At 34.8% G+C, this 26,791-nt stretch overlaps 1 protein-coding gene across 2 annotated transcripts in view; it reads right to left on the bottom strand.

Annotated features, from left to right (window-relative positions):
* Alg6 (ALG6 alpha-1,3-glucosyltransferase) overlaps positions 1-26,791 on the bottom strand; it is a 93,917-nt gene that overhangs the window by 45,888 nt on the left and 21,238 nt on the right. Inside the window, exons 7-15 of one of the 2 annotated variants that reach the window (XM_046451182.2) lie at positions 26,682-26,746; positions 22,915-23,100; positions 22,206-22,341; positions 20,355-20,440; positions 17,935-18,019; positions 14,724-14,794; positions 12,326-12,394; positions 12,005-12,203; positions 2,200-3,316 (exon numbers count right to left, since the gene is read on the bottom strand). In XM_046451182.2, the coding sequence (XP_046307138.1) occupies positions 3,119-3,316; positions 12,005-12,203; positions 12,326-12,394; positions 14,724-14,794; positions 17,935-18,019; positions 20,355-20,440; positions 22,206-22,341; positions 22,915-23,100; positions 26,682-26,746 (1,095 nt within the window). In that variant the 3' untranslated portion in view covers positions 2,200-3,118. Of the gene's footprint in view, positions 1-2,199; positions 3,317-12,004; positions 12,204-12,325; positions 12,395-14,723; positions 14,795-17,934; positions 18,020-20,354; positions 20,441-22,205; positions 22,342-22,914; positions 23,101-26,681; positions 26,747-26,791 lie in introns of those variants that run through there. The other variant, XR_006853086.2, reaches the window with a different exon arrangement.

The raw sequence follows: 26,791 nt of genomic DNA, 5'->3' as shown, positions 1-26,791 counted from the left end.
TTGATGCATGAGAAATACATTGATTTGGAAATTAATTCATAATGATGACCTAATCATCTTTTATATCCTACAAGCACTTAGAAAAATCACAAAATATGTCTTTGTGTGTGTATGCATGTGTGTGTTACTAGGGATGGCTCCCTGAGCCTGACATATGCTAGGCAAACACTCTACTACTGAGCTACACCCCCCATCCCTGAATATATCATAGCTTGATAACATACATTTTTTTTTTTAAAGTCTATACTTTTCTTGACCATTTCTAGAGGGGGCAAATGTTATTCTCAGAATTTGTGTATCATTTGATATCATGAAAATAAAAATACCATAGTATTTTTAAAACCATTTAACAAGGTGGAAAATAACCCATTTTCCGCTTAAATTCAGATTCATGTCTTTTTTTAAAACTATTAATATAAATATAGGTGATAAATAGTAATCCAATTAAACCTAATTGTCTTCATTAGTGATTATCTTGGTACTATTTAAATGTCTTAAGATAATTGTCTGCTAAATATTAAGAATACTTTAAAATAAACAAAACCTCAGGATATAAGTCAAGACATTTTGTAAAGTAACCTACATTAGTTAGGAAACAAAGGGTTAAGAAGTAGATTGGTTTCATATATAATCCAAGTTATGTAGGTATGTGCTTAATGCTCTTAAACCAGTTACTGTATGTTTGACCTCTTGATATACTAAGCTTTTGCCTTTCAGAACAGCTGGGCTGCTAAGAATCATTTCCCAGTTCTCTTCATTGTAGATCAGATGACTCTCGCTTTATCACCCTTAGAGGCTGCATGAAGGACAAAGCAGAAAAATCCACACACAAAACTAATGTTTATATGGGGGGAGGGGAAAGGGGGATATACTTGGCCCTGATCTTCCAATGAACATAACAGAAGAGAGACCAATTGAGACTTGAAACCATTGTGTTACTCTAACCATTATTTAGTTACAACCTATCCATCTCTTAGTCTTATCTATTGAACAGAGAGGCTACTTTTTGGCTGCCTTGACTTTTGTAAATGTTTCACTCACTTATTTGTGGTTTATCATTTGGACAGAATGCTACATCGGGATTTTTTTCCCCCCCTCCCTAAAGCCTCAAGGGAAAAATGACTTCTGTTTGCTTCATATGTGATACATAACACTTCTGCCTATTCCTCCCTATTCTCTTCCTTGCTTTAAGAAGCAAACCTAGGTCTATTGGCAATGGGGGAAACTGCACTTCTTAGAAATGCTTCTTCCCTCTAAAATGTACTTGGAAATAACATAGAAGTGCTCATTTTTTGATAGATACATAGTGAAAAAAGTGAGAAATTTTTCTAAAATTTTGACTCATCTAAATATATTAGAACATTTCCTATAATCCTTAATCTAGCTGAAATGCTTTGGAATAGCCCACTTCTGTGATTTTTATATTAACATTTAAAATTTTTTTTCTAGTTAGTTATACATGACAGAATGCATTTTGTTTCATTGACTTATGTGATCTTATTAATTCATCACTGGATACACTTGGTATTTTAGAACCTAATTTTTTTAAAGTCAAAATATTAGTTTTTAATATGAGAGATACTGGACTTATAATTGCGGTAAGTCTCCTTAGAAGCTATAATGTAATTCGATGATGATTTAGATTAAATCATCTGAAAAATGTATTATTTATAGAATTTACCTATAAGACACCCTGAATACAAGTGTTACAGGTATATTATTTATATAATACTTTTATTTCAAATAAGTTTCTATACTCCAGTTATTTAGAACTCAGAATTTTCTCATCACTAATATAAATCAACATCCTATGTTAAATGCAAACACACTATTATAAAATTTTTTTTTTAAAAAGGCAATACCAGCCAGCCAAGATGCTGACATTTGGGCACAGTGATTACAGATGGTGACCATGGACAGTGATGTTCCTGCTGAATCGGCAGCGACTCAAGGCTGCTTTTCTGTGCTGACCTGCCCTCTTGTGTCTTTATGCACATTTACTCTGAGAAAGAAATACTTCTCGATTTTTGCTTTGTCTAAACCCACTTTCTTTATCAGACTTAGCAATACATACCTTCTTGCGTCAGCCTATGACTAGCTTGTACCCAGAACCAAATTCTTTTTGGTATGACTGTTTACTTCTGAATATGCTTCAATGGCTACCTTATGAAAGAAATATACTCAGTTTTTTAAAAAAGGTTAATGGTAAACTTGCTTTATTTTTATCATAGAGACTAAAGAGAACATATTTATATGAGAAACTACAACATGGATATAATACTTTTACCAATTGAATACTATAGTAAATAGAGATTCTGATAATAGAGGGATAACATTAACAGGTCAAAATTAACAGGAAGTATGATTTGAATCAACGCTTATGCCAGTGGTAAGTAACCTGAACCAGGTCAGTTCATAACAAAAAAGGAATGAAACCCTATATAAAACAGTTTAAATAGAATGATGCTAGAAAAGATTAGAACTAGTGTTCATGAGTAGCTTAAGAAACTTCAGAATAATTGGGATTTAAATTCAGGAAAAATCATTTTTTAAATGGATTCAAGTAAATCTGCATTCTTGGAAATTAATAAGAACACCATTTAATCTATTTACCTTATTAAAAACAACTTCAAATTTGTAAATTTGACATCAAGACATCAAGCAGCTTAACTGGCCTCAGCAATTAAAAAGATGATCTTAAATTTAATTCCCTGAGATAACAATGAAATACATATTACTTGCATGCTAAAATGCAAAGAAAACTAAATCTGAATGCCAAAATTAGTGGTTTCCTTTAAAGACGGGGTTTGATTCTCCCATTAAGCTATTTGCAGATTTTTTTTCAAGACATCATTTATAGAGTACAATTTCTAACTAAATCTTGGGACTAAGGACTTTTTTAACTAATTAAATAACTGTGAATATTAATAAAAACTACAATATGCTTTGGCCCAACAATATTTAGAAAATAAAAGCCTCCGTTGGTCTTTGGTCCCAAAATACATTTATGTTGTGGAGAAACAATGACTTTTCACCATTTCTTTTTCTATTCCATGATTCTCAAAATAACAATTTCATTAATACATTACAAAAAGTTCACATTTGTTTGGGAATACAGCTAGTTGATTTTCTTCCGATTTCTTCCATTTTTGGAATCCCATATGATTATAATGTTGAAGTATACCAAGAAGAACAGGAAGTTCAAACAGGATACAAAACACACCAATACAGAGAATAAATCTGGTAATTTCTGAGGAGGATCCAGTGTGACAATCATCAGCGTCAGAAGGACCATAAAGATCACTGAGGTCAGAAACTATAAGGGAAAGAAAACAATACTGAGCAGTATAGAAGATAAACTGTACTGCTAACACTGATTTGAAGCTATTAAATCAGCAGAACTGAAGGTGAGGGTTGAGGGTCTAACTCTTCTAGTGGATCTCAACTTGGGCTTCATGTTAGATCATCTGACTTAAAAAAATCTTGATGCACAGGCCACATCCCAGACCAATTAAATCAGAAGTTAAGAGCAGGCCTTAGTACTTTGTTAAAGCTCTCTACGTTGTTGCCATGTATAGCCAAGCAAGAGAATCCCTGTCTTATACTTTATACCACCTAGGCACTGAAGAAAGGTATCTGGATCATAATGATTGCCAGTTAGGGTTAAATTCATGGTATCCCCCTACAGTCCTGGGTCCTAATGGGATATAAGGTTCTAAGCCAGTCAGGAGAACCCATCTATGACATTTTTCCCATGGTAAATGAAAAAATTCCATTTTATATTCACTGAATATTCTCAGTGAGTTAATACTGTAGTAAAGCACAGTGGGACATATGAAGAAAATGTGGTCCTCTAGCCTTGAAGAGTCTGCCTTTTAATTAGAGAAATATTAAATAAAATCACAAGCTCATGTTTGATTAAATACCAAAATGAATAAAATAATTATCACATTTATTTTAATTGTGTAGTAGTATTCTTCTCTAGACCATGCAACATGAAAATGTCCTACATCTACACTCCAACACAAGAGCTGCTAACCACATATGGCTGTTGAACATTTGAAATATGCCTACTGAGGAGTGAATTTTTAAATTTATTTAATTTTAATCAGTTTAAATGTAGTGGCTACTGTATTGGACAGTTTAGCTCTAGGCCATGAGCTCCTCTAAGACATGGACAAGCCAGATGTTACTTATTTTATCTCAAGATGCATAGATACTAAAAGCTGCATAAGTTAATGTAGAAAGCAAATGGAGAAATAGTAGTGCCTCCCCTAAAGGAGCTATGCCACAAAGAGAACCCTAAATGATGCCATTATGCATCGTAAGATCTGAATAGAATCTAATGCAGTGGTCATTTTAGATGAAAGTGGGGAAGGTGGGTGCTAAAAAAGGCTTACAGACAGGTATAACAAACAGGTGCACGTATCCTCCAAAGAGAAAATTCCTGAGATGACCTTAGTAGGGAATGAAAACTTATGACATTATCAAAATAAGTTTCAAATTTAAGAATTATGGGACTGCTTGAAATGCCATCTTGAATTAAGTGTCCAACTGGCATGCTGAAATTTCTTTCATTTTGTTTAAAATTTCTCTCATTTTAAACAAAAATCCTCTCTTCCTCCAGCTGTTACCAACTTGCCTGCTACTGTTGACAGCAAAGCTTCCCAAAAGAGTTCCTATGACATGCTGTGTCCAGTTCTCTTATTCACTAGTGAGCCTACACCAGTTAGGCTTTTATTTCAGACACTCCATGAAACAGCTCTCCTCAGGTATCTATTGTACTGGAAGAATAAATTCTTAACTGCCTTACTTGATTCTCTCAGTAGCATTTGATTATTTTTGTGGACTGTGAACTGAACCCAGGGGTGCTCTACCACTAAGCCACATGTACCCCAGCCCTTTTTATTTAATTTTGAAACTCCATCTCTTTAGCTGGGATTATAGGCATGTACCACTTCAGCCAGTTATCAGCATTTGAAATAGCACATTCTCTCATCACCTCGAAACACCGTCTTCACTTATGAAGTATGGCTACTATGATAACACACTCTCCTGATGCCCACCCACCTCGCGTAAGTTACCTCAAACAGTTCTGCTGGATCCTCCTCATGTCCCATACCTCTCTGTGTTCTAGAGTTCAGTACTTAGTCCTCTTAAGCCTATATTCATACCCATGGTGAGGTCATCGAGCGACTGACTTTAATTACCAACCATTATTGCTGAAAACTCAAATTAGCTTCCAGTCAGGACCTTTTCCCCTAATCTCTAGCCTCATATGTCTTAAGTCCTCCCTAATGTCTTCACTTTGAATATCTAACAGGCATCTAAAACTAAACATAAAAATAAACTGCTCTAGCATGCTTTAGGCCTGGGGTTCAAATCCAGTACTGCCAAAAAAGTCCTATAAAAACAAACTTCTGATCCCCCCATATCTCCCCACCCCCCAACATACACAAAGTGCCTTCGATAGTGTTCCTACAATTCAGTGAAGGGCAACTCCTTCCATTCAGTTGTTCATGCCAAAACCCATGCATTCAGGCTTAGCTTCCTCTCTCATATCCTCAGCAATTCCTGTTGGTTTTACCTTCAAAATACACCCCAAGCAAAATAATAATAATAAAAGGAAAAAAATGCCCCAAATCTGACTGCTTATAGCCACTTCCACTGCCACTCTACCCTAGTCCACAGCCCCATTGGCTCATGGATTCCATCTGTTCTCTAAAGTCACCATAGTGATCTTCTACAGATGAAAGCCCTGTGTGATATTAGCTCTTATAATTTCTTTGCCTCACCCTAGTCAATCACCATGGCCTCCGTGATACCCAGTGCATTTATAGTTCTCCTGGGTCAGTCTATCCTCAATTATCTGCAGAGCTCACGCCCTTGCTTCCTTTGTTTTTTTGGGTTTTTTTTACTTTTAAAAGAAGAAAAGGCCTTGCTACTTTAAAACTACAATCACTCTCTCTCCTATATATCATAGCCCTTCTTCCATTGCTTTACTTTTCTCCAAAATATTTATTACCCTTTGACATGCTACATATTTTATATATGCTAACATCTGATGTCCTCGCTAGGATGTAACCTCCACGACAGCAGTGATTTTTGTTAATTTTGTTCACTGCTATATCCTCAGCCTCCAGAAAAGTCCTTGGCACATAGTAAGCCTTCAGAAGTAAATCTAGGAGTACCTAGTGGTTCTCACCTTGACTACTGGACCAGATTGTATCACAGTAGGAATCGAGTGTGACATACATCCAAAGAGTTGGGCCTGTGCTAATGGCAAAAAGTGAATCTTGAGATCTTGCTTTCCATTTGAACCCCAGTATAGTCAGTTAATCCTATCATTGTCTTTCTGGTTTACCTCTTAACTTCCTACCTCCCCATTCCTATCCTCCATGATCATGATCTAAAATGCAAAACCCTCAGGACATCCATTCATCTCTGCTCTGAGAATGCCTGTCTGCTGTTCCTTCAAGATGTACATAAAACAAATACCACCTCCTTTAGAACTTTATGCACTCCCCTAGCAAAGTTAACTATTCTTTTTTTGTTATTTGGGTACCTTGTGTAATCCTCTATACTATGTAGTCCTTAAAAATAAAAAAAAATTAAAAACCTGTTATTTCCCCCAGTAGGGAAAGAGCTGACACTTTCTATACCTACCATGTCAGCCATTCTATTCATATTAAGAATGCTGACTGACTTATATTAGTTATAAAACATATCTTATTTTTAAAGTTAGACATTTAAAAGCTAAAGGAAAAATCACATGAAGTGTTTCCAGTCTAAAAAATAGATTTTTAAAAAATTTTTAGTTGTAGATGGACACAATACCTTTATTCTATTTATGTGGTACTGAGGCACATGTGAAGCAAGCGTTCTACCACTGAGCCACAACCCCAGCCCCAATACATTTGTTTTGTATGCAATTTTTATTTTCTTATTTTGAAAAAAAAATTATATATATATAAAGTATATATGTGTATATATATATATGTGTATAATATATATATATATATATATATATATATACTTTCATATGTTACATGTATACAAATATACTTATACGTCATATATATTTTACATATACTCACATGCTTAGCTCTCTAATAAACTTTCCATTTATTATACATTCTTTCATAAACATTTAAATACTTTAAAATATTCCATGGAATTTATATAGTAACTCATATACTATTTTCTAGCTACTGGACATTTGAGCTACCTCTAATAATCAGATGGTGAATGTCCATTCATTCAACAAACAAGTACCCACTACCTACTATGTACTGATAGAAGCTACTTATATAATAGTATGTATAAAATCAAGAATTCTAGGCTGGTATCCCTGATGAATACAGATGCAAAAATTCTCAATAAAATTCTGACAAATTGCATACAAAAGCATATTAAAAAGGTCAAGTGGAGTTCATCTCAGATGCAAGGTTGGTTCAACATACAGAAATCATTAATAGACTTAGAGACAAAAATTATGATTATCTCAATAGATGCTGAAAAAGCATTTAACAAAATACAGCACCTTTTCATGTTCAAAACACTATAAAACTAGGAATAGTAGAAAATGCCTCAACATTGTAAAAGCTATCTATGTTAAGCCCATTTGACCCATCTATCCTATCCCTCAGGCTTACATTATTCTACTGAAAGCATTCCGTCTAAAAACTGGAATAAGACAGGATGCTCTCTTTCACCACTTGTATTCAACACAGTCCTTGAAACTCTAGCCAGAGCAAACAAAAGAAATTAAAAGGATACACATAGAAAAAGAAGAGCTCAAACTATCCCTATTTGCTGATGACATGATTCTGTATTTAGAAGATCCAAAAAATCCACCAGAAAACTTCTAGAACTAATAAATGAATTCAGCAAAGTAGCAAAATACAAAATCAATATCTATAAATCAAATGCATTTCTATACATAAGCAATGAATGCACTGAAAGAGAAATTAGGAAAATTACCCCATTCAAAATAGTATTTAAAAAGATAAAATACTTGGAAATCAATCTAATAAAAGAGGTGAAAGACCTCTACAATGAAAACTACAGAACACTAAAGTAAGAAATTGAAGAAGACTTAGAAGATGGAAATATCTCCCATGCTTTTAGATAGTCAGAATGAATATTGTCAAAATGGCCATACTACCAAAACTGTTACACAGATTTAATGCAATTCCTATTAAAATCTCAATGGCATTCTTCATAGAAAAGGCAATCATAAAATTCATTTGGAAAAATAAGAGACCCAGAATAGCCATAGCAATCCTCAGCAAGAAAAGTGAAGCAGGAGGTATCACAATACCAGATCTTAAACTATACTACAGAGCAACAGTAACAAAAACAGCATGGTATTGGCACCAAAATAACTGTGTAGACCAATGATACAAAATAGAAAACATAGCAACAAACCCACATAAATATGGCTATGTCATACTAGAGAAAGGCGCCAAAAACATACATTGGAGAAATGATAGCCTCTTCAACAAATGGTGCTGAGGAAACTGGAAATCCATATACAGCAAAATGAAATCAAGCCTCTATCTCTCACCATGCACAAAACTCAAAAGTGGATCAAGAACCTAGGAATTAGACTAGAGACCCTGCATTTACTAGAAGAAAAAGTAGGCCCAAATCTTCATCATGTCAGATTAGGCCCCAACTTCCTTAACAAGACTCCTAAAGTGCAAGATGTAAAATTAAGAATCAATTAGTGGGATGGATTCAAATTAAAAGGTTCCTCAGCAAACGAAACAATCAATGATGTGAAGAGAGATATCTACAGAAATATCTTTACCACACACACATCAGATAGAGCACTAATCTCCAGGATACATAAAGAACTCAAAAAACTTAACAGAAAACCCAATCAAGAAATGGGCTAAGGAACTGAACAGACTTTTCAGAAGAAGATATATAAGCACTCAACCAATATATGAAAAAAATGTTCAACATCTCTAGTAATTGAAGAAATGCAAATTAAAACTACTCTAAGATTCCATCTCACTCCAGTCAGAATGGCAGTTATCAGGAATACAACCAATAAGTGATGGTGAGGATGTGGGGAAAAAGATTCACTCATACACTGCTGGTGGGACTGCAAATTGGTGCAACTACTTTGGAAAGCAGTAAGGAGATTCCCCAGAAAACTTGGAAAACTTGGAATGGAACCACCATTTGACCCATCTATCCTATCCCTCAGGACTTAAAATCAGCATACACACAGCCACATCAATGTTTATAGCACCTCAATTCACAGTAGCTAAATTGGAACCAACTGAGATGCCCATCAAAAGATTAATGGATAAAGAAACACCATATAAACAATGGAATATTACTCAGCACTAAAAGAGAATAAAATTATGGCATTTGCAGGTAAATGGATGGAATTGAAGAATATCATGCTAAGCAAAGTAAGTTGATCCCCAAAAACCAAAGGCCAAATGTTTTCTTTGATTAGTGGATGCTGATCCACAATGGGGTGGGTGGGGAGGGTCATGAGAAGAATGGAGAAACTTCGGATTGGGCAAAGGGGAGGATGGGGAGTGGAGGGGCTATGGAACAAGAAAGATGGTGGAATGAGACGGACATCATTACCCTAGGTACATAGGTACATTCGTACATGACTGCACAAATGGTGAGGCTCTCTATATGGTGTATAACCAGAGAATTGGAATGTTGTGCTCTATTTGTGAACAATGAATTGAAATGCATTCTGCTGTCATATATAACTAAGTAGAACAAATTTTAAAAATAGGAGAAAAAAAGAATTCTAGGCTAGAGATGTATCTCAATAGTAAAGTGCTTGCCTAGCATATGTGAGGCCCTGGGTTCAATCCTCTGTGCCATAAAAACAAAAACAAAAAAACACCCTGCCCTCAGGTAGATTACAACCTAGTATTTTCAACATATAAAATTACTGTAATAATCTCAATAATACAAATTTGAACATAATGCCCTCTAAATATAGAAACTGTGAATTGACAAAGACATCAAAACTATAGACCTTACTTTAGGATCAGATGATTTTCAACAAGCATGCCAAAGCAGTTTTGCAGAACTGAGATAGCTGAATAAGCACAAAATGAATCAAAGTTGTAGATATAAAAACAAACTATAAAACTAGAAGAAAACAGGAGTAAATATTCATGACCATTGGTTACATAGGTTTTCTTATAGATGACACCAAAAGCACAAGCAACAAAAGAAAAAATAGACATTAAAATTTTATCAGAATCAAAACTTGTATGCTCCATATAATGCCATCAACTCAGAATGTCAGAAAATATGTGCAAGTCATATATCTGGTAAGGGACTCATCAAGAATTTATAAAGAAAAATATAATGTATAAAAAAGTCTCAACACTCAAAAAACAAAAGACAATCCAACTAAAAATGAGAAGAGGGTGCTAGACTATAACTCAGTGGTACTGCTTGCCTAGCATGTGCAACGCCCTGAGTTCAGTTCCCAGCACTAGGGGGAAAAAAAGTAACGGATTTGAGTAGTCATTTTCTCCATACAAGATATAGAGATGGCCAATAAGCAAATGCTCAACGTCTTTCATTAGAAAAACACAAATAGCTGGCATGGGGGCACATGCCTGTAATCCAGCAGCTCCAGAAGCTGAGACAGGAGGATTACAAGTTAAAAGCAACTTAGCAAGGCCCCGAGCAACTAAGGGTGATGCTATCTCAAAATAAAATATAAAATAATGCTGCAAAGTAGCTCAGTGGTTAAGCACAGGTGCGTTCAATCCCTACCAAAAGAAAAGAGAAATACAAATCACAACTATAATGAGCTACCACTTGACAATCACTAGTTAAGCTATAGTTCAAAAGCCAACAACAAATGCTGTCAAGGATGTACAGAAACTAGAAACCCACACATTGTTGGTGAGAATGTAGAATCATGGTATACTTTGTGAACAGTTTAGCAATTTCTGAAAATATTAAAACACAGAACTACTATAAGACCCGGCAATTCTACTCAAGGAAAATGAAAATTTATGTAGACTCAAACCTTATACACAAATGTCAATAATAGTATTATTCATAATAGCCCAAAAGTAGAAACCTAATATGTCCATTAGCTGATGGATAAACAAAACATGGCATATCAATATAATGGAATATAATTTGGCAATAAAAAGGAATAAAATACTAATAGATGGTATAACACAAATGAACCTCAAAAATATTATGCTAAGTAAAAGAAACCAGTCACAAAAGTCCATATTTTGTAGGATTCCACGTTATGGACTGAACTATGTCCCACCCCAAAATCCATATTTTGAAGTCCTAACCCCCAATGTCACTATATTTGGAGTCAGGGCTTTTAGAGAGGTAATTAAAGTTAAATGAGCCCATCTATAGTAGTGAGGCCCTAATCCAGTAGTACTAATGTCCTTATAAAGAAAAAAGGCACAGAAACCAAAGATCTCTCCCTATATGAGTACAAAGTAGAGGCTATATGACAACACAGGAAAAAGGTGGCTCTGTATAAACCAGGAAGAGTGGGCCTACCAGAAACCTACCCTGATGGCACCTTGATTTTGGACTTCTAGCCTCTAGAACTGTGAGGAAATAAATTTCTGTTATTAAAGGTACCCAGTCTTCGGTATTTTGTTATGGCAGCCTAAGCTAACTATGATAGTCCATTTGTATGAAATGTCCAGAATAGGTAAATCTATAGAGACAAAGAGCATATTAGTGGCTATCCAAAGTTGAGAGTTAGAAATGAGGGTATGATGGAGAATGACTGCTAATGAGTATAAGGGTTTTGGGGGGGTAATGAAAAAATGTAAAATTAGATTATTGTGATAATGTACAAATCTGTGTACATACTTAAAACCACTAGAGCATACACATTAAATGGGTGGATTATGTGACTAATTTCTCATAAAGTTAGAAAAGAAAAAAGATATTTCAATAATTTGAAAGAATAGTGGCATGCTAGAAAATGTACCATTCCTTAAAAACAACTTACCAAATGTTGTATAATTCTGGGAAGAAATGTAAAACGTGGAAGATATTTCCTTATAGAAATGGAAAAATATTTTAACTGCAGTTCTTCTTCAGACATCTTTTCAAATATTGGAAAGAAAGTTGCACAAGCTATAAAAAATGCCATCACTGTCACAAAGGAGGGCATTAGGAGCTCATCCTTTAATAGAAGAGGTAGCATACTGTAAAGGAAAACAAAAAACACCAAAGCACAATCAACACAAATCATCATTTTGTAAAAGTGTCTTAAATGAGTTTACAGGAATCATACTGAAAATATTATGTAGAAGTTGGCTTGACTCACCTAAATGTTGACACAAGTAAAAACCAAGTAGACATAAAAGGAATTTCATTTAAAACTAAGCAGACTGGTCTAAAATGACAAAAAAAAATAGTATTAAAGAATATAATTTCAACAACTACTTGTAAAAAATATAAGCACATTTTATGTGTCTGATATTCAGGGGTAGCTTAAAAGAAAAATCCAGGAAGGACTCCACATGGACTACTGATTCATTATTTATAACAGTCTAAACTAAGTCTAGAACCAGAGAAGGTGTAAACTCCTCATAACTGGGAAACTGCTGCTTCCAATATGCCATTAATGGAATATTTTTCTCTATCTTACAAATAGTACCCTAAGGAAAGAGTCAGATAAGGCAGATCTGAACATTCAGAGAAAGCAAGCTTTTTCATATATTTCATCCTACTAGGTAAATATGAAATGAATTCCCAAAACAGTTGCTTTCAAACTTGTGTTTTATGACCCTCCATATTATGTATCACTCGGCTAAGTTAAAAACTAAAGTTATGAGCCAGGCACAGTGGTGTACACCTGTAATCCCAGTGACTTGGGAGTCTGAAGCAGGAAGATCCCAAGTTCAAGGCCAGCCTTAGCATCTTCGTGAGACTCTTGTCTCAAAAGAAAAAGAAAAAAGAACTGGAGGTATGGCTCAGTAGTAAAGAGCCCCAGGGTTCAATCCCCAGTACCTTCCCTCAAAAACCCCTGAAGTTAAAACAGACAATATCAGGCCACTGAAGAGAGGATAACAGATGTGAGTTGTAAAGGGAAGCACGTTGATAATGGTAGACTAAAAGAAAAGTAGTAGTAAAAGACTATATTAAAAAAGCGAAGCCAGGTGTGGTGGCCCACGCCTATAATCCCAGCAGCTTGGGAGGCTGAGACAGGAGGATCATGAGTTCAAAGCCAGCCTCAGCAACATCAGGCACTAAGCAACTCAGTGAAACCCTGTCTCTATAAAATACAAAATAAGGCTGGAGATGTGGCTCAGTGGCTGATTGCTCTGAATTCAATCCCTGGTACCACCCCCACCAAAAAAAGAGCAATAGTAGAGGAACAGGAAGCACAATATCAGTAAATAAGAGCTGTTATCAAAGAGCTGTTTCACATCTTAGCTCCAAACTCTGACCTTAGTACAACTCCTGGTCCAATACCTTGTGGATACAGCTATGTCAGTGCTCAAGGAGAAAGGGGCTACTAAGAAACCCTGAGTCCAGGTCCCATTTCTGTCACTTGAGATCTTGAGTCAATGATTAACATGTTTTCTTATGTGTACATGTAAAAATCCTATACTATTAAATAGTTGAAAGAACTCTCTACAGGTATCATCTAGTATTTGTTAACAATAAAAATAAACTTTTCTAATGATGATGGTTATTGAATAATTGTTGCTACATTATTATTATTTGGCTCTTCTTATTTTTACAAATGCTTTTTTTTAAATTTTTAATTGTTGGTTGTTCAAAACATTACATGTTTCTTGATATAACATATTTCACACTTTGATTCAAGTGGGTTACAAATGCTTTATGAAGGTATGACAGTCTCCTCCTTTCTTTAGAAGGATAACTTTTCCCCATATCAACTAGTATGTGAGATTTAAGTACTGGATTATAAACTGGTTGAAAACTATACTAAGAAATAATACCAGAGGACTTTCTATTTCACTACTTGAATATATTCTAAATCAAAATGGATTCATTTGGCAAGTATATAGAAGGTGCTTAATATTCACTGGTTTGGGGGGTCTTAATTCTTTCCCAATTTTTCATTCAATATTTAGTTACAACTCAAGCACTGATGAAACATTTATTATTACTTATATAGGACTGCTCTGAGAATACAAAGATGAATAGCCCCTAACCTTGAGATTCTGTAAAATTCATAATTATGTAGCAATTCCCTACATGGTCATCCTCTTCTCTCATCCTTCCCCTTCACCTTATTTGAAACAATGCCTAGCTCCCCATTCCCTTCAGAATAAAAACCAAAGTTTATAATACCACCTACAAGGTCCTACATGATTTAGGCCCCTGTCACCTTATTAAACCAGTAAAATCTAACTCAGGTTTGGGTTTCAGGGCATGATACTAAGTAGTCTTCCCAGTCTATTGTGATATGAGTCTGTTTTGTTTAGAGTGAAGACACTTTCCACATGGGCCAGCCCAGCAGATTTTAGTTCAAAGCCCCATCTAATAATAATTATATCAATCTTTTTTTTATTTAAAATATATTTTATAAAGAAATAAAATATAAGATGTCATCATCCTGAAAAAATGACTAATAATTATATGTAAAAATATCAGTGTACTTTTATTTTGCACTTGAATATTTGTGTAAATTATAAATGTACTTATAAATTATACAATAGGAAATATATACTTCAAACATTTCTACTTACAATGATACCAAGAGAACGGACTTTTCATGTACTTGGAAAGAAAATAAAAAGAATGATAATGCACAGCTAACCTTTAAGAAAAAAAAGAAGGGGATGAGATATATCAACTTGTAAAATATATCAATTATGAATGTAAATAATCATTTCAAGTGAAATATGAATATTATAGCTTCTATCTAGAAATAAAATATAAATGCAGAACTGATGTATAATATTTTAATAGAATCTTGAAAATGTTTTTCAAAAAACAATGGTTATAAACTATACATAAACATCTAAAACAAGTTCACTGGGACTCAGTTATTAACAAACAAAACCAGTAAATATATACAACAATCACACCTTCATTCTCCCTTGGAATCTGACAGTTTAGGACAAAAAGTTTGATATCTAAAAACGAATCTGTTGCAGTGTTTATAAAATGTATGCTTCAATAAAATATGCTAAAATTGTTTTGTAAATTCATCTGCTCTTTGGGGTTTTAAATAAGTTACTTAGATTTTGAGAAATTTGTATTCTGCAGAATATATGTTGATGTACATCTAGTTTTGCTCAAGCAAAAAAATCTGATTATTTTGTACACCCCATACATCTAATCCATCAGCAAATACTACCTTACAACACCTCCTAAATAAAACATCCATTTACTTATCTGCATTCTCCTCTGCTGATGGTGGCAAAGGTCCAAGCTACGCCCATCTTTATCCTGGACTAGTACAATATAATCTATTAACATTCTTGCCCCATACAGTCTATTCTCTAAGCAGCCATCATGTCAGATCATATGATTTCCCTTTTTAAAATCCTCCACTAGCTACACATTACATTTAGAATAAAATCCTAACCCCTGCGGGATCTGGCTCCTATTTCCTCTTCAAGCTCATCAGTTGCTGTCTCCCTTGCTCACTTCACATCAACCACTTCCTACCTATCCCTTTATGCCTTGGGCATGCCAGATGTGTTCTGCCTTAAGGAAAGATCTGGTTTTTTCAAGTCAAGGCCTAGGGCTTATGATTGGCTCCTTCTGGTGGTATTCATCTCTTGGCTCAAATGTTACTTCTCTGCAAAGACATCCCTAACTCAAAGTAGTGTCCTCACTGGGCACAGCAGTTCAGTCTGTCATCCTAACCACTTAGGAGGCCGAAGCAGGAGGATCCCTTGAGCCCAAGAGTTTCAGACCAATCTGGGCAACATAGTGAGGCCCGGTCTTAAAATAAATGAATTAATAAATAAAAATAAAGCAGTGTCAGGCTGGGGTTGTGGCTCAGTGGTAGAGTGCTTGCCTAGCACCTGTGAGGCACTGGGTTGGATCCTCAGCACCACATAAAGATAAATAAATAAAGGTATTATATCCATCTAGAGCTAAAAAATATTAAAAAAAAAAAAAAAAAAAAAAAAAAAAGCAGTGTCCTCTAACCCATCCATCAGCTCTTTTCATATAACACTATTTTCTTTGTAGCACCCATTACTCCCAGGTATTTTCTTCTTAACTGATATATTTTCCATCTTCCACCACTAGCATGAAAGACCCCAGTAGGTGGGTAGGAATGCTGTCTGTCATTCACTTACATTCAGTACCTAGAAGAGGACCTGGCACAGTGGAGGGCACTCAATAATACTACTTTAATAAAGTAAATACAAATCATTTTGTTGCTATAGATAGATGAATATTCATAGTATCTATTATCTCATTATAGATTTATATTGATATAATTCAACCAAACAATTGAAAGGAAATATGTTTAAAATAATTATAATAGTAAATGTTTTTAAAGCTCTCAGAAGTATACAATCAGAATTCAAAACAGTATCAGTTATCAACAAAAACAAAATAACAAAAATCATTGTTTTAACACAGTGGCTTGTAATAAAATCTACTGAACAGAATAAAATTAGGAAATGAAGAAAAAGAAACATTTTTTTCTGGCTTACAGTGCTTAAAAGTAATCATATCTAACACTGCTACAGTTACATTCTAAAGTTCTATTCCATTATCTTTGAAATATACATTTATTTGTCAAGCTATTTCCTAGAACAATAATATAATCTCTCATAAATTTGAAAATATTTCAAGTTAGGCCTACTGAAGACACCAAAGAATTATTAACCATATCCATCCTGTTCTAACCATCCTATAGAATATTAACAACAGATGACATCAGAGTTCATTCACAGAATGAAACAAAAGAAATCATTAATTGAAAGGTAACAAAAAAGAAAACAGGAACACAAACATATCCTTTTTGTATTGTGGTACTGAGATATACTTTTGAAATATTTCACTGTTATGGTCAATTCTGACTTGTTTTTACTATGCAACATATATAAGTGGCAGTTCCAGATTGAAACACTAATTTCTAAAATGTTGTCCTCTTATAAATCCACTGGGATTTACTGTTTTCATAAATTAAATGTTCTTGGTACTTTAAAGGGAATTTTAAATATCAGTTTATAGACCAAGGCACACAATAACAAAAATTTAAATGCCACAGAAATACAACCAAGAGAAATTTACAGGCCTACTCAGAAAATCCCTAAACTAAAGGAAATATACCCAATCCATCCTCAAAGTGACACAAGTCTCACGGTATCCTCTTACACACACACACACACACACACACACACACACAGGCACACACGTGCACATACACAAATTTTATTGTTTAATAGCTTTTCCCAGAATGTTCCTTGTCCTATCCTACCTCTGTACCTTCAAGCTCTTCTTCCTATCTTGAATTTCTTTTCTGCTATGTGACCTCCTGTTCCAAATCTTGCCCAGCTTTCAAAATATGACCCAAAGCCCACTTGCTCTAAGCAGCTGTCTAAAGTTTTCCTCCAAGATATCTCCCCTTCCCATACCATCATAGGACTTGATTTGTAACTGATAGAACTTAATGCCATCTGCCTGACTACAAAATTATTTAAGCGTATGTTTATCACCACTGTTTTCTTCTTTGTATTCCTTCATTAACCCAATACAAAACAGGAATTAAACAGTTGTTCAAGTTAACTGAAATATTCTGATTGTTCAGCCTACTGCCCAACACAGACAGCCTCTAAGAAGAGGAAACACTCAATAAATGTTGACCAAATAAATGTATCTCTTAATCCCCAGCCCAATAAATTTTGGTCAAAGCAAGAAAATAATTATCATTATTTTTAAAAGATTGTTTGTAGCAAAAATTAAGTATGTAAAGTATTATAAACTTACCAGAGTAAATCTGAATCCTCTGGGAGAGGGATGAAGTATTAATTTTATACATGCAGGAAGCAAGCTCAAAAATGTAAAACAAAAGCTAAAAAAAAAAAAAAAAAAGAATAAGAATAAAATGTTTTCTTTATTTTATTTTTTAAAAATATCTTTATTTTTATTTATTTTTATGGGGTGCTGAGGATGGGACCCAGGGCCTCATGCGTGCGAGACAAGTGGTCTACCACTGACCTACAACCCTAGCCCAAATATTTGTTTTCTTTATAGAGATATAAATCTAGCTAAACAAATACTTTTTAAAAATTTAGGAATCACATTATTTATCAACTTAAGTTGATTTCAAATTAAATTTTATTAAATTTAGGAGAACAAAAAACATTTAAATAAAAGCTACACACTGAAATGTGAATATACTTTTATACAAAATTATATAATATAGAACAAAACATGATACTAAATACTGCTTAAGCTATTTTAGTACTTAATATCAGGTATAGAAAAGATAACAAAGAGGGCTGAGACTGTGGCTCAGTGGTAGAGCGCTTGCCTAGCATGTGTGAGGCACTAAGTTCAATTCTCAGCACCACATAAAAAAATAAAGATACCGTTTCCATCTACAACTAAAAATATTTTTTTAAAAAAAGAAAAGATACAAAAATATATAGTTAGAGGTCAATTACCAAGTAAATAGACAAGACTGTTTTCTGAAATTGATCCATTGTTTTGGACCCTTACCTCTCAGAGTATCCTCTCCTGTCCCCAACACACACACACACACACACACACACACAAACACACATGTGCACACAAATGTTATTGTTTAACAGGAGAGTCTCTCTGGCCCTCACTTCATAAAAATTGACTCTCTGATTTTAAAGCCCATGATAAGTTAGAAAGAACAAGATATAAAGGGAACAAAAAGCTACTGAAGCTGCTCTTGGTGATGACTGAGAGGCAGGGAGAGAAAAGAATGAGAGAACACAGACACACTGGAGTGAGAGCACAATGGCAGACACTCCTCTAATCCCTGACAACAAGTATATAACCTAACACAGGAACTGATTCTTCCTACTTGTGGTCCTGTGACTTGTCAACTTGGCTAGGCTGAACCGAAGTTCCCAAAATTCCCTTACTGTGTGCTTCCTGTTGCAGTGGGCTGCAAGCTGAGAGGGCAAGAGGGAGACAACACCCATTTCCCAGTGATTCAAATGCTAGGTGCTGCTGTGAAGAGACTTCACGGATGTAAAGTACCAATTTGGTGGACTTTAATTAAAAGGGCTAGGCACAGTGGCACATGACTGTGTGATTCCAGCAACTGGAGAGGCTGAGGCAGGAGGATCACAAGTCCAAGGCCAGCCTTGGCAACTTAGACCCTGTCTCAAAATAAAAAAAAAAAAAAAATTAAAAAGATGGGGGATGTAGCTCAGTGGTAGAGTGCCCCTGGGTTACATGCCCCTGGGTTCTACACATAAGTTTTAAGTCATTCAAAGGGAAACTGTCCTAGGGCCTAACTGGGAAGCCCTTTAAAAAAGAGCTTAGGTCTTCACTTACAGGTGCTGGATCTCAATCACTCTTCTTTACCCCTAAATATTTCTTTTTGACCATCTGCCTGTGGACTTCTGGTGTGCTCAGCCAGCCCCCCACAACTGCACAACACTATTCCTGGCAATAAATCCACATGCAGAGATACATAGGTGTGCATGTGTGCATGCATGTACACACACACACAAATAATGACCTCAAACTTGTTCTATTTCCTTGGTTGACCTTAGCTGATACCCTACTGAAATTCATGATATTTCAAGACCATGGTAAACAATATTCAGTGAGCTCTGTTTAAGGAGAAAACTAGGTAAAAATGAAGAAAGACTTTCACATAAAATAAATCAAACAAGCTGGGCACAGTAGCACACTCCTGTAATCCCAGAGGCTTGGGAGGCTGAGGCTGGAAGATAGCGAGTTCAAAACCAGCCTCAGCAAAAAATGAGGCACTAAGCAACTCAGTGAGACCCTGTCGCTAAATAAAATACAAAACAGGGATGGGGATGTTGTCAAGTGCCCTAAGTTCAAATCCCCAGAATCCATCAATCAATCAAACAAGAGAGTTTTATTGTATAGAGGGATAAATTTAAGTTGAAAATCCACTAGTGAAGAATACTTCATTCCCTAATAATTTCAGATAAATGAGGTATTACTATAATATTTTTAAAAAATCTTTTTTATTGGTGCATTATAATTATACATAAAAGTGGGATTCATTGTTACACATTTGTATGTACACACAATATAACTATAATTTGGTCAATTTCATTCCCTAGTCTTTTTCCTCTTCTCCCCCTCTTCCCTCCCCCTTGTTATAATACTTTTAGAGGATAGTTTATAAAACACTATAACTATAACTTAGAAACTGAGTGTATTACCTGATTATTATCTGAGTGTGTCGTGGCAAAATGTCCTTAATCTTCAGAAAAACACTGAAGCTGCACCAAATATTGGCTACTTTATCCTAAAAAAGATTTGTTTTACATTTTGGTAAATTGAAAAACATACTAAACCCATGAAGTATAAAGCCCATGATCATCAAAGTAAATAAACTTTTGAAACATGTGAAACTTTCATTTACATTTATAACAAGGTAGATTAAATTCTTCAAGCAACAAACACCTACACCTACACTCATCACACCTGCACTCAAGCATCTTGCTTTTTGTTTTTCTGATGGGAGGGAGTTAGTGGAAATCATCAGCCAACCACAGTCTCAACGCAACATTCCCTAAAAATACTTGATGTTTTTCAAAAAGCAGTAGATCATCCTTAAAAACTGAAGTTATTCCTTTGAAATTTTTGTTTTTAAATTTTTCCCCATCTGTAAAACATATTACACTTGATACATTTTATTACACACCTAAATTTATTTAGAGTGAATTACTAGGTACAAGCAATGACAAGAGCTAATTGCTAATAAATCAAGAAGTTTAAAAACATTAGCAGTTGTGCTAGGATAACTTTCAAAATTAAATTTGAACTGCAGTTCTGCTCATAAAACCCTCCTCTATACTGTTGCTTGATTCACAGTGCATAGGCATGACATCAAGAAAGTCACTGACAACCACTGTGTCTCATCAAAGAAAATGCCCTTCAGGCTTCTGAGGGCAACAAGTGAATGAAAGTGCCTGATATCCATTTTTGTTATTATCATGAGAAATACCCTTTCTGAAAAGGAAGGTAAGGCAAAAAAACAGGCAGCTTTCATGCAGAATTAAACTTTTCTTTATATAAATGTTAGAGTTTATATAAAAAGAAGGTCAAGAGTATAGCTGTCAGAGTTTAAATTACAGCTCCGTCACATACTAATTACCCGAACCTCTGATCTCAGTTTTCTTATCTTTAAAGTGGGGCTAACTGCTATTTTAGAGCTACTATAAGGATCAAATAAAGGCCTGGCACCCAGTAAGTGGTGGTGATAATAGTGATTGTTTTTTTAATCAGTATCAGCACCACCATCATCCCCACAGACAGTCACACACACACTCCTATTCCTTTCCTTTGTAACAGCAAACTCCTTTCGCACTCAGTCTCTTTCAAAATGCTCGTTCCTATAAATCCACTGAAAGATAGTCTATAGAAATTTATGTATTTAAAAATTAGAAAGATAATATGTACTTTTTTAAAAGAAATGTTATTCAAAAGCAAATAAATATGTTGTCTCTAACTTTATTAAAAGGCTTTTTTGTTTCAGAAAAATGGTTTGTTTAATTTAATTACTAAATCTAAATGATCAAATTATTCATGTAATAAAACTTTAACAAGAGTGATTAAACTAGCATTAAATGAAATGAAAGATTCTCATTAAAAATTACTATGGATGAAGGTTATACATATCTCATAAGGAATTAGGAGATCTTTCTGGAGCAAACATGATTATTAGTTTAACAAATACTTTCCTAAGACTAAAAAGAACACAAATCAAAAAATTACAGAGTTGTTGTTATCTTTGTAGCTTCCGCTTCTCATGCTACCTTTCATTATGGACCCTATTTCACTAGAAAAATATATAAATGAATTATGGATTTGATGATGGCAAAAATACTAATGTATTCGTATTACGAACTAGAAAATGCAAGCTGAGCTAGGCCTTCTATACTGAATCAATGACTGCAAGGAGGAAAGCTGCTAGGGTCTCTAGTCCTGTGTCTCCTGTATGAATTCCCCAGAAGTTACAAGGAAAGGACAGTAACAGAAAGGAATGACAGGAAAGGTTATAAACATACCTCAAATAATCCACGATCAACTGGGAAGAGTCTTCGTAGGACCTGCAAGGCTTGTTCCCTTTCTGTAAAGAATGGCAGCCAGCAGAGAATGAATGAAGCCACAACGGTACAAGCTAGCTTAACTAACAACCTGAACCTAGAACCAAAACAAGAATGAGCAGTAAGATAGGGATTTCTGCAAAACTGATGTTAAATTTCATTGAATACAATAAATGCAAATGCACAGTAATGCTAAATCTAGCAACTAATATGGATGAGACGGGAGTTGGCTAGAATCAGATTTAAAAATTTCAGAGCTGTTAAGATGTGCACTTCAACAAAAAGACTGCTGTCATCATCCTAATTAACTTTTAACTTTGATGCCATTTCTATGGGAAGAAAGGGACACAGTCAATGTCAAATGAGGAAGTATTTCTAATAAGTATATAATGTAATAAGCTCTAAAGAGATGAAATCCTACAACAATGCTCTAACAAACCAATCCACATTACCTCCAGTAAGTGTACAATGATCAAACTATCTCTCTAATTAAGAAGATTCAAAACAATATAGAACATGACTTAATCACTTTCTTCCCATTCATCTGTGGCCAACACATTTATCAGAAATCACCAAAAGGCCAAGTGAAGGACCACCTTCCTCCAAGTAAGTATGCCAAATAAACTGTCTGAAGTAAAATTTTGAATTCTGGTGTTTAAAAGTCACTCACCCTTTTCCTTTGAGGCCTTTTTTTAAACACTTGCCAAGTAAAAAGCAAAAAAATGGCAAGGAATGGTAAAGTTCCATCTGTTTATAATTTATAGCTAAACAAAATGCCAGAGACCCTAGCAGGTCCCAGTCATAAGATACTCCAAGAACACCCCACAAAGCAAAGCCCAGACTCACAGAATTATATATGTTCCTGTGTCAAGGAAATTATCTCAATAATTAGAAGAGGTAGGTCTTACATTTTATACAGCATATTTCTTATGTAATTTCAAAATAATATACATGTACCATAAAAGCTACTTCTAAGAAGAAACCAAAAGTATTAAGGTAATAAACAAATATGAAATCATATACAATAGCCTCAAATATATTAAGCCTACTGCTAAAGAGCAACTAATATGTTTAGGATTAAAATAGCTCTAAATGGTTAAAATACAGCATTGTTTCTTTTTTTTAATACTTTTATATATATATATATATATATATATATATTTTTTTTTTTTTTTTTTTTAATATGGTACTGAGGATCAAACCCAGGGCCTTACACATACAAAGGAAGCACTCCACCACCACTCAGCCACAACCCCAGCCCCAGCTTTCTTTTTTTTTTTTTGGACTACTTGGCAGTACTACTCTTAACAACATACCAAAATCTACAAAATCAAACAATGCTTCAACAGTAAATTTAAAAAATAAAATAAAACTTATTGAGATCAATATACTTCCTCTGTAATGTACATCAAATAATACAAAGAATCAAAAGAAAACAGGAAAAGAAATTCTAATTAGAAATTCAAAACATGCATAATGAAACAAGTAAAATTTAATAGAAGTATTAAAAGTCAAGATAACCTTCTAAATCATAAAAGAAAAGATATAGGTGTGCTCAAGATGTAGGTAAGGGCTGGGGATGTGGCTCAAGCGGTAGCACGCTCGCCTGGCATGCGTGCGGCCCGGGTTCGATCCTCAGCACCACATACAAAGATGTTGTGTCAGCCGAAAACTAAAAAATAAACATCAAAATAAATAGACTCACTGTAGTGAGCCAAGTCTTTAAAAAAAAAAAAGATGTAGGTAAAAGTTTTAACATCTGACTAGTAAGGTCAAAAATTATCAAGGAAATAATGTAAAAGAATTTCACAGAACTGAAGAACATGACTTCAAATTAAACAGACCCATGCAGTGTGCAAAACAACTGTGAAGAATACCTGTGCCTAAACAAATCACTGCAAATTTCAGAGCCCAAAAGGTAAATAATAATAAAAACAAAAATGATTTTGTAGCAGTAAATACCTACATAATACTTAGCATTTCCCAAGAACTTGTTTTAAGTGCTGTATAAATATTCATTCATTTAATTCTCAAAACAAGTTTACAAAGTAATAGTTATTATTAGCCCTATTTTGCAGATGGGGGGGAGTACATAATTGTTAAAGAAATGTGCCCCCACAAAGTGACATATCCAAAAGCTCTGATTGAGTATGTAATTCAAATCACAGATGAGAAAAAACTAAAAATTTACCAGAATAGGTAAAATGAAAATGACTGAAAATCAGTGAAAATGGAGAGCATGAGGACTCTTCCAGCATTACTAATGAGAGTACTGACTGGTGCACCATTCTTAAAAATAATCTGAGAGCCGGGCATGGTGACACATACCTGTAATCCCAGCAACTAGGGAGGCTGAGGCAGGAGGAGTGCATGTTCAAAGCCAGCCTCAGCAGATTAGCAAGGCACTTAGCAGCTCAATAAGACATTGTCACTTAATATAATATAAATATATATACATATATATATATATATATATATATTTTTTTTTTAAAAAGGGCTGGAGATGTGGCTCAGTTTTAAAGTACTCCAGGTTTAATCCCCAGTACCAAAAAAAAAAAAAAAATCTGAGGATAACAATATAAAGGCGATCAGTAGCATAGAGAAGCAGATCAAGGGAGAAAGAACAGAGGGATAGGGAGAGTACCAGGGAATGACATTGATCAAATTATGTTCTATGCATGTATGAACACACATAATGAATCCCACTATTAGTATAATTATAATGCACCAATAAAACAATAATTTGAGATTATCTAAAATTGGACATGGCACATCTATAACTTAGCAATTCCACCCATAAAAAATATATGTTCACAAAGAGATATTTATAAGAATGTTCAGAGCAGTATTCAACACAGCCAAAACCTCACTATAATTCAAATGCCTATCAGTAACAGGATTATTTTTGTTCACGTAATATCGTAAAGCAATGAAAATGAACAAATTATAGCTATATACAACTGCATGAATAGTCTCAAACAAAATGTTGAGCCCAACTCAGGAGGCTGAGGCAGGAAGATCTTATGTTAGACAATAGCCTTAGCAACTTAGCCAGACCCTGTCTTAAAACAGAAAATAAAGGGGTTAGGGATGTAGATCAATGGTTGAGCACCCCTGGGTTCAATCCTCAGTACCCCACCCTTCAAAAAGTGAACAGAATAAAAAATATGTGATAAAAACAATTACAAATTTGAGCATCTTTTACAAATTCTTTTTAAAGATATACATGGTAGTTTTATTATAACCAAAAAGCCAGGCACAATGGTACACGCCTGTGATCCCAGCTACTTGGGAGGGTGAGGCAGTAAGATCCCAAGTTTGAGGCCACCTGGGCAATTTGGTGAAACCCTTTCTCAAAAACAGCAACCAAAACAGACAACAAAAATAAAATCCTGGGAGGCGGGTGGGGCAGGTGGCGGGTGGGGCAGGTGGCGGGTGGGGGGGTGGGTGTTGAACTACCAAAAAAAAAAAATTGGAGAGACATGCAAATTTTCAGCAAATTAAAAGATTTATTTACTTGTCTAAATGTTCCTTCATTAGAATACTTTAAAAAAAAACATAAAAAACACATAAATTATAATTATTCAATTGTAGTTTCCCGAAGCTTTAAGTTATTACTATCTGTTAAGGAAACATTTTGTTTCATAACTCGAAAAACTATAAGAATGCTTGCTGGGTGTGGTGACACATGCTTGTAATCCAGCAACTTGGGAGGCTAAGATAGGAGGATCACAAATTCAAGGCCAGCCTCAGCAACTCAGCAAGGCCTTAAGCAATTTATCAAAACCCTATCAAAATAAAAAATAGAAAGGGCTAGGGATGGTGCTCAGTGGTAAAGGCCCCCTGGGTTCAATTCTCACCACCCAAAACAAAGGGAAGAAAACCTTTTCCTTTTTGTCAGTGTCAGATAATATTTCTGAACAATAGGCTATGTCACACCTTTTTAGAATTAGAAAAACATAACCATATCTGGCTTTTTTTTTGGGGGGGAGGGTACCAGGAATTTAACTCAGGGGCACTCAACCACTGAGCCACATCCTCAATCCAATTTTGTACTTTTTAGAGATAGGGTCTCACTGAGTTGCTTAGGGCTGTTCTATTGCTGAGGCTGGCTTTGAACTTGCAATCCTCCTGTCTCAGCCTCCAGAGCTGCTTATGCAAATAGTTCATGTAAGCACCCATCCTGGTCAGTAAGATATTTTTTTTTTAATATTTATTTTTCAGAAGTAATTGGACACGATAACTTTATTTTGTTTATTTATTTTTATGTGGTGCTGAGGATCGAACCAAGGGCCTCACATGTGCTAGACGAGCGCTCTACTACTGAGCCACAATCCCAGCCCCGTGGTAAGATATTATAGGATGAGAATATTATGTGAATTGAGCCTAGATTTTGTAACATGTAACTGATTTCATTTCTAAATTAGTAAAGGATACTGAAAATGTCCATAGTCGATGAGAATAAGACCTGGATACAGTAATATGCATAATGCATTAGCAATCTGTAAAGAAAAATATTGTGAAATAAGAAAGCAAATTGATGCCCA

The sequence above is a fragment of the Marmota monax genome, unplaced genomic scaffold (assembly GCF_021218885.2).
Source record: "Marmota monax isolate L192 unplaced genomic scaffold, Marmota_monax_Labrador192_F-V1.1 WCK01_AAM20220418_F8-fsc00023, whole genome shotgun sequence".
Classification (NCBI taxonomy): domain Eukaryota; kingdom Metazoa; phylum Chordata; class Mammalia; order Rodentia; family Sciuridae; genus Marmota; species Marmota monax.
This window is presented reverse-complemented; position numbering and strand designations above follow the sequence as displayed.